Genomic DNA, 8,603 nt, shown 5'->3' with positions numbered 1-8,603 from the left:
AACTTCATCAGATTCCATAGGCCAATTCAGTGAACATCCAAACAAGTGAATTCATATCCATGTTCATCACAATTTCCTTGTTCATCCCAACTCAATACGAAGCCCTCCAATACAGACATCCAAACAAAGGGTAGGTGTAGAAGTGCGAGATTCCATCGAAAGCTCCTCCTTGAAACAGTAGAGCCACTAGAACGTTTCGTCACCTCCTGATCCTGATAAAAAAAAAAGAACAGTTCCTCACCTTAAATACGACTGGGCGCCTGTGGTAGGAGAGCTGGTCGACGTAGTTAGGTCATGATCGATCTAACTCGCCGCCGGCCCACGGCCGAGTTGGTCACATGCGATAGCAATAACATACTGCCAATATATGCCGGGTCTTTTTGTGATTCGATCATGGTTGGCGATCGGCTTGCAGTACGTCGTAGGAAACATGACGTACGTAGTAGGAAGAGTAGGAAGGAACCTTTCAACGTGACGGAATCCGGACAACTGAAGATGCACGCATGCACGGTCGGCACGTGACGAATTTACAAAAGGCTGGAGCATGCAAATGCGCCGCATTCCTTCCATTAAAAAACAGCACGTGGAAATAGTTTACGAGCGCGTGCGTTGAAGAAACGACGGACCGGTCAAACGGCGCCGACAAGTGGGCCCGGTCGCGTGCGGCCGGAAGCTGCCGTGGGTGCTGGCTACCACGCGTCGCTGGTGATGATATCGGCAGCGCCTGCATGCATGCATGCATGCATGGCCCTGTCGGTCAACGGTAGCTTCGCTTGAACCTTGAATGCTCCGATTGCGGCTGCGGCGGCGAATAGTAGCTGTATATATGCAGGAAAAAAATGGTTTTCTTGATTTAATTTGGCCGTAAACGACACACGTATACGCCATCGGTCGTCCATTTCGTTGTCAGCTGCGGCAGGAACAGCGCGACCGGTCGAACGCCGTGGCATCGTCATCCTCGTCGGCCGCCCCGGTAGCCCATGGTATACAATGACATGTGGTTTTCGTTAGTTATCCATTTGATTTTCGAACAGACAAATCTTTTTCTTAACAAACATTATATTCCTAGCTACGCACATATTCCCTCCGTCCGAAAATACTTGTCATCAAAATGGACAAAAAGAGATGTATCTAGAACTAAAATATATCTAGATACATCCCCTTTTATTCATTTTGATGACACGTTGACAAAAACTCTAAGCACTGATTTAATTTAGCTCTTAACTTCCCCCGCACTTTTAGCTAACCCTCATTAGGTTGAATTACTCCTATACGTAAAGTTTTTGTAAAATCCATAAGTAGGAATAGCATTGCTCTTTTATTAAACAAACATTAGCTTAGCTCCTACAAATAAATGTGGCACGATTAAACTGCAAAGCTTTCTGAATTTCACATAATGCGATCTGTTGCATCCACATTTTATACTGGTGTGCACACTAGAATTGTTTTCTAAAAAAGTGTCTTTGGTACTTTGAACATGTGATCGACCAAATGAATATGTGGAAATAAAGCACAATAAATATGCACAAGTATACTTAATAGCATGGAAAAGATATTAGTACATAGGAAAAACCCAAAGATTCAATCAACAAGAATAGAAAAGGGGAAATATCATCCATAAAAAATATGAAAAGCATAGACATAACACAAAAATCATTGCACACTACACAAATGCACATTTTAAAAATGTCCAACCAGTCTATTTATGATGTGCAACTGGCCAAAATAAACTTTGAAAATAAAAGTAAATCATCAAATATATTAGTAGTAGAACTGAATTATTCAAAGTTTCAAGTATACATGTTACTAATTTCGGGACGTGCAACTCGTGTATTTTAATTTCAACAAGCCAACTTTAAACAAAAGTAAAAGGGCCAGAAAAATAGTTATGCACATTGCCAATAATAGAAAGGTTGCATAGTTTCAAGACAGGTTGCTAAATCTCAGATTTAATCAAATCTTATTCGATGCTATGCTCATAAGATTTTACATGGAGATCCATGAAAATTTTGTTTTTTAACTTCTTTTTCTTCTTTATATGCTATGCCACTTGACTGAGACTTGAAAGTGCAATCTGGATGAAATTTTGATTTCCCTAGAAAAAGCAATCAGCTATTGAAGGAAAAAGTGGAGATCGGTTGAAATTTCAGCGCAGTGTAGGATACTCATTCCCACAGTTTGCAGAGAATGATCAGCAGGTACGCACCGTTGACATCTTCTCTATTACACCATTAATTTTATCCATTTGATCAGGGCATCGATATCGTTCCGTGCAAAGTCAAAATAAACTAAGAGCACGGAGCCGGCGAAAATTACTCTTCAACTAATAATAGAAATGCAGTGGCTAAACTTCAACGGTGTTCCATGCCCACAGAAACGGAATCTTTCAAGTGCAAGCGGTTGAAGAAGAGAAAAGACCAAGCAAGCAAGCAAGGGGTCGATAATAGAAGGATGAATGAATCACAAAGTCAAAACGTGGAGCCGCTCCCATCTCCGACCAGCTCAACACCGACCCCTAAAGTCAATCCAATCCAACCCCAACCCAACCCCTTTTACTGTGTCATTCCACGCAGTTCAATCTCTAATCTCTTGTGCACACGCGTGCACTTCTTCGCGTCCCCGCGCCCTATAAAACACCCACCTGCCTCCTCTCCCGTTTGTTCAACTCTACGGCAAGTGGCAACTTGGTCAGCTTCTTCTTAGCTTGTTCATTCGCTCTCCAAGATCCATTTCACGATCAACTAGCTTCTTCCTCGATCCTGCGGCGATGGAAGGGTCGTCGGTGGAGGTGCCGCCGTACTTCCTGTGCCCCATCTCGCTGGAGATCATGCGGGACCCCGTCACGCTCGCCACCGGCATCACCTACGACCGCTGCAGCATCGAGCGCTGGCTCTCCGACGGCCACGCCACCTGCCCCGTCACGCAGCAAAAGCTCGCCGAGGCCGACCGGGAGGCCACGCCAAACCACACGCTCCGCCGCCTCACCCAGGCCTGGTGCGCCCTGCACGCCGTCGAGCGCTTCCCCACCCCGCGCCTGCCCCTTGACGCCGCCCGCGTCGCCCAGATCGTCGAAGAGGGCCACGGTGCGGGCCGGCAGCAGGAGCTGGCCGCGCTCCGGGAGATCAAGGCCATCGTCGCTGAGAGCGACCGCAACAGGCGCTGCGTCGAGGCCACGCCCGGGGCCGTCGAGTTCCTCGTCTCCGTCGTCAGGAGCCATGCCACCGCGTCCAAGTCGGCAGAAGATCTGTTAGAACTTTCGCTGGATTCCCCCACGTCCACGAGCTCGCCGGAGGAGGACGCGCTCAGCGTCATCTGCTCGCTCAAGCCGTCCAAGAAGAGCCTGGTCCGGATCCTCGAGGAAAACGGAGACTTCCTGGACACCCTGGTGTACATGCTGCGGCGACCCAGCTACCGGTCCCGCTGCTACGGCATCCTCCTGCTGAAGGCGATGGTGTCGGTCATGGAGCCGGCGCGTCTCATGGCCGTGAGAACCGAGGTGGTGCAGGAGCTGGTGCGCGTGGTGTCCGACAGGGTGTCCGCCAAGGCCGTGAAGGCCGCGCTGAACGTGCTGTGCCGGCTGTGCCCATGGGGCCGGAACCGCGTCAAGGCCGTGGAGGCCGGCGCGATGACTGTGCTGGTGGAGCTTCTCCTCGACGAGGGGGGCCGGCACCCCACCGAGCTGGCCGTGGTGGCCATCGACCACCTCTGCGGTTGTGCGGAGGGGCGGTCGGACCTGGTGGCGCACCCGGCGGGGCTGGCAATCGTGGCCAAGAAGGCCATGCGGGTGTCGCTGACAACCACCGAGAGCGCGGTGCGCGCTCTGCACGCCGTGGCGAGGCACTCGCCGACGCCGGCCGTGCTGCAGGAGATGCTGGCCGTCGGGGTGGTGGCGAAGCTGCTGCTAGTTCTACAGGTGGACGCTGGCGAGCGGGCCAGGGCCAAGGCCAAGGAGCTGCTCAAGATGCACGCTAGGGTTTGGAAGGACTCCCCATGCATGCAAGCGCACCTCAAGGCGCGTTACCCTTGCTGATTTCGTCACGCCGATCGTCTTCGTCAGGAGGAGGAGCACATTATTGCTCTCTTTTAAATTCTCTATGTACAGTAATTATCTACACAAAACATTCAAATTCCTTAATTGATTGTAAATAGTTAATTGGGAGGAGGAGCACATTGCTCTCTTTCAATATCTCGTTGTAATTATCTTCACAAATTGTCATCAATGATTGATTGTAATAGCAACCCCACAAAATGACTGTAAATAATTTTTTAAGGCCCCTCCCAATGCTCCACCTTATTATACTAAATCAATGATTTACTAAGGCTGCCATGTAGACAAAAAAAACTAATGTGGTAAGATAATTAAGAGGAGAGAGATGAAAGTGGTGACCCAGGAAGAAACAATGTCAAGCGCGAGAACCTAGGCACAACACTTAAATGGAAGAAGCCCACCAATGCATGGAGAACTTTAGTTACAAAATTATTAAATGAAGGATGCTTAGCACCAACAAGTTAAGCACCTATGCATTGGGGGTTTTAGTTGCTAATTTTTTTATGTGCTTAGCACCTCATGTAAGCACCAATGCATTGGAAGTAGCCTAAGGGCATCTCCAACGCCAATCCTCAAACCACCCGCAACCATCCGGACCGCGCGGTCCATACGTATTTTGCCATCCAACGTGGTCCAGTATCGGTCTACTTGGCGGCCTGGACGCACTTTTTCCCGTAATCTCAAGACAAACTAGGATGGCAATGCGGGCGTTCGAACCGCTGCCACGTCCGCTTCTGACTGCCCTGGCCCACCATTAATCGCCTCCCTCACCCGCGCGCGCTTCCCGCCCGAAATAGTCAGTGCCGCTCCAGTGCGTCAACGCTGCTTTCATGCCCAAGCGGACGTGACCTCTCACTGCTGCCGGAATTGAAGTGGCGCGTCGGCCAAGAGAGCGCCGCCCGCGCCGCTTCCTGGTGTAGGCGACTTCTCCGCGTTCAAACGACACCCTGTCGGTCCATTGCCCTACATTAATATGCGTTTGCCGAGGAACCTACTCTGACGTCACACGTTTGCCCGTCTGCCGCACACCATTAACCACACCGCCGCGGCCCATTGCCATCCGCCCGCTATATAAACTCCAACCCCGGCCATAGCCGCAATCATCCTCCTCCGGCCCCTTTCTCCTCCCCGCATCATGCCTGCCACAGCCTCCTCGCGTTCCAAAGCCCTCTAGGACACCCTCTCGTCGAAGAAAAAAGAGATGGCTACCATTGCTGCTAGCAGGCAGGCAGGTAGGTAGACAAAGGCCGACAACACCCCAATGGAGGATGAGTCGACGCCACCCTCCTCGCCGGTGCATGCTGGCATCACCATCGGCGAGGCATGTGCCCATTACACAGATTTGGTGCGGAGGAGCCGGAAGCCAAGTTCCAGCAGGGGCAAGCCAACCAGGCCTAAAACCTCAGCCTCCTCGATGAGCAACGGTGTGCAGAAGAGCAACTTGCTGTCGGCACACCTCTCACGCTAGACGTGGACTTGGCAGAGCAGGAGGTGCTACTCGACTCGTATCGCTCTGCCGGCGACATCCGCCGCGACCGCTGGCGGTACCGCCTCCATCAGGCGGAATTTGAAGCTGCCTACAAGTAGATGGACGAGGTGACAGATGAGGTGTTCGGTAAGAGAGACGATGAGGAGGACATTGTCGGTGTCAAAACCGGCGGATCTCGGGTAGGGGGTCCCGATCTGTGCGTCTTAGGCTGATGGTAACAGGAAGCAAGGGACACAATGTTTACCCAAGTTCGGGCCCTCTCGATGGAGGTAAAACCCTACTTCCTGCTTGATTAATATTGAAGATATGAGTAGTGCAAGAGTAGATCTACCACAAGATCGTAGAGGCTAAACCCTAAGAGCTAGCCTATGATGGTATGATTGTAATTATGATCGGCCTTCTAAGGACCATCCTCTCCGGTTTATATAGACACCGGAGAGGGCTAGGGTTTACATGGAGTCGGTTACAAGGAAGGAAACACAATATCCGGATCGCCAAGCTTGTCTTCCACGCAAAGGAGAGTCCCATCCGGACACGGGCCGAAGTCTTGAGTCTTGTATCTTCACGCTTCGATAGTCCGGACAATGTATATAGTCCGGCTGTCCGGATACCCCCTAATCCAGGACTCCCTCAGTAGCCCCTGAATCAGGCTTCAATGACGATGAGTCCAGCGCGCAGTCTTGTCTTCGGCATTGCAAGGCGGGTTCCTTCTCCGAATACTCCAAGGTTATTTATCGAACACGTAGACCGTGTCCGGATCTAAAAAATGATCTTCTCATACCGCCGTAGAGAGAACGATACTTCAGATGACAACTCTCGGATGACGTGATATGTTATTACAGCCTGGTCATTATCCAAACTGTTTTTCCCACAACCAGTCACTATGCGTATTGTGGGGCGGTTTCCTTGACACGTCTTGTCAAAGCAGAGATCATGTCCCCTTATCATGGGATTCTCAGCAATATGGGTATGGGTAATCCAACCGCACCGCTAATCGCGGCGAGTGGGAGGTGAGCGGGTTCCACCAGGCAAGTGGGGAGGCGCAAAAAGCTCGTACTACCTCTTATAAAGAGATAAAGTCTCTTCCTCTTTACCCACGCCTTCTCCTTCCGCTAACTCATTCCCCTCCACTCGAGCCCCCTAACACCCAAGCCTTCTTCTTTTCTATCGAAGAGAGGTTTTCCAAAGATGTCTGGATCCGGAGCAGGAGGCAGATGGATGGCCTCTACCATTCGGGAGAAGGATATCAAGAAGCTTCGGGAAGCCGGGTATCTGGCCAAGAAGATCGGCCACCGTCTCCCACCGACGGGACAGGTCATCCCTACTCCGAAGCCCCACGAGAGAGTCGTGTTCCTTCCCCATTTTGTCCGCGGGCTCGAGTTTCCCCTCCACCCATTTGTCCGGGGGGTCATGTATTATTATGGGATTGATTTTCACGATCTTTCCCCCAACTCTTTTCTCAATATCTCGACGTTCATCATCGTGTCCGAGGACTTTCTCCGGATTCCGCCTCACTTCGGCTTGTGGCTAAAGATTTTCAATGTGAAGCCCAAGGTGGTAAGTGGCGAACACGCCGAGTGTGGCGGTGCCATGGTGAGCAAGATGCCCAAGGTCATTAGGCTGAAGGGCGCTTTCAATGACTCCGTTAAGGAGTGGCAGCAGCAGTGGTTTTATATCACCGAACCACGCGACAAAAAATGGGTTGCAGCTCCTGAGTTCAGATCCGGAGCTCCACTGTGGCTCACGTCCTAGCCCAAGAAGGGCCCGAACTGGTCCTCGTCCGATGAGCTATCACTGCTCCAGACGCGCGTTCGGAGCGCGGTCGGCAAGGACGTCAAACTCGTCGACGTAGTCCAGGTGATGCTAGTTCGCCTAGTTCTACCTTGTCAGTGTCGAGCCTGCCCTTTGTGGGAGTTCGGCCCAACCGAGCACCAGACCCTTCAGGAGCTCTATGAGTCCTCCCACGAGGATATCTGGAAGGTGCTTTTCAAGTCCGGCAAATCATGGCCGGACTCCACCGAAGATCGGGGTTATCAATTATCCCATTCTCCAAGCACAGTAAGTTACAGTCACGCCCCATCCGTCCATGCTTCAGTTGGTAAGTCATGAAGGAGACATTTTAATCGTGTGTCATCGTGACCTCAGGGATGGATTAAGAAGGTGGAGCGGATGCATTGTCTGGCCCTACTGCCGGAAGAACCAGCCGGACCTCTTCTAACGAAGATGCTGGTCCCCACGCCTTACGAGGTGCCAAAGAAGGAGAACTCCAAGAAGGTCAAGAAGACCCGGAGTGGCCTCCGTCACCGCGAGACTGCGGACGCCAAATCCGAAGACTCCAGCGACGCTCCTTCTTCCAAAGACGAAGAGGAGGAAGCAGAGGAGGCCTAGCCTCACTCTGTAGGTGGGAAGAAGCATGCGGCTTCCCCGTCCCTGGAGGCCGAATCGCCCAAGAGGGGGAGAGGTTCCCGTCCAGAGGCGTCCCCCCCGGCTGCCGACAGTGGCACAGAGTGGGATCCCAGAGCCCAGCCCCTGGAAAAATCGTAAGTGACCGAATCCCTAATGCGCCTATGCATTCAGGGTCGTCTGAGTATAGTGGTTTTAACTGTCGTCAAATCGCGTACAGCCCGGCGAGACCTCCTGCCGAACATTCATCATCGGAGGATTTGTTGAGTTCGGATGCTGTGGCGAGCGAGACGCCTCCGGAGGCTCTTCCGGAGTCCAGGCGTGACACCGAGGTGTCGTCTCGAGGAGACTCTGAGCCGGATAAGGTCCTGGATACTTCTATGGCTCCAGGATCGGGCGATCGGCCACCCTTCAAGGAGGGAGGTTTGCCTACTCTGCCGGCAACCTCTGTCTACGCAGAGTTGTCAGGCGGTCTATCGACAACATTGAAGTCTGCCGAAAGCGGGCTGAATGAGTCCTGCCTTGGCCTTATAAAGGCTTTTGAGGTATGGTTTCCAAGGAAACTTTGAGGAATCATCATAATATGAGTAGTAGCCCCTGATACACTGTCTGGCGAAAGAGAGCCGGGCAGGGGATCAAACCCTTTGTTGTAATGGGAACCTT

The 8,603-nt window shown here is 51.7% G+C and overlaps 1 protein-coding gene across 1 annotated transcript; it reads left to right on the top strand.

Moving 5' to 3' along the window:
• The first annotated feature begins 2,679 nt into the window (after positions 1 to 2,679).
• LOC119322118 (E3 ubiquitin-protein ligase PUB23-like) lies at positions 2,680 to 4,274 on the top strand. The gene has a single exon (XM_037595617.1). It carries the CDS (start codon positions 2,768 to 2,770, stop codon positions 4,028 to 4,030), a length of 1,263 nt encoding a protein of 420 aa, XP_037451514.1. The 5' UTR covers positions 2,680 to 2,767; the 3' UTR covers positions 4,031 to 4,274.
• Positions 4,275 to 8,603: the final 4,329 nt, after the last annotated feature.

Source organism: Triticum dicoccoides, chromosome 6B, assembly GCF_002162155.2.
Source record: "Triticum dicoccoides isolate Atlit2015 ecotype Zavitan chromosome 6B, WEW_v2.0, whole genome shotgun sequence".
In the NCBI taxonomy this organism is placed as follows: Eukaryota; Viridiplantae; Streptophyta; class Magnoliopsida; order Poales; family Poaceae; genus Triticum; species Triticum dicoccoides.
The sequence above is the reverse complement of the archived record's forward strand: the minus strand, read 5'-3'. Positions and strand labels throughout refer to the sequence as shown.

Coding starts and splice junctions, on each gene's coding strand:
- LOC119322118 (XM_037595617.1), top strand. CDS start 2,768: ATGGAAGGGTCGTCGGTGGAGGTGCCGCCGTACTTCCTGTGCCCCATC.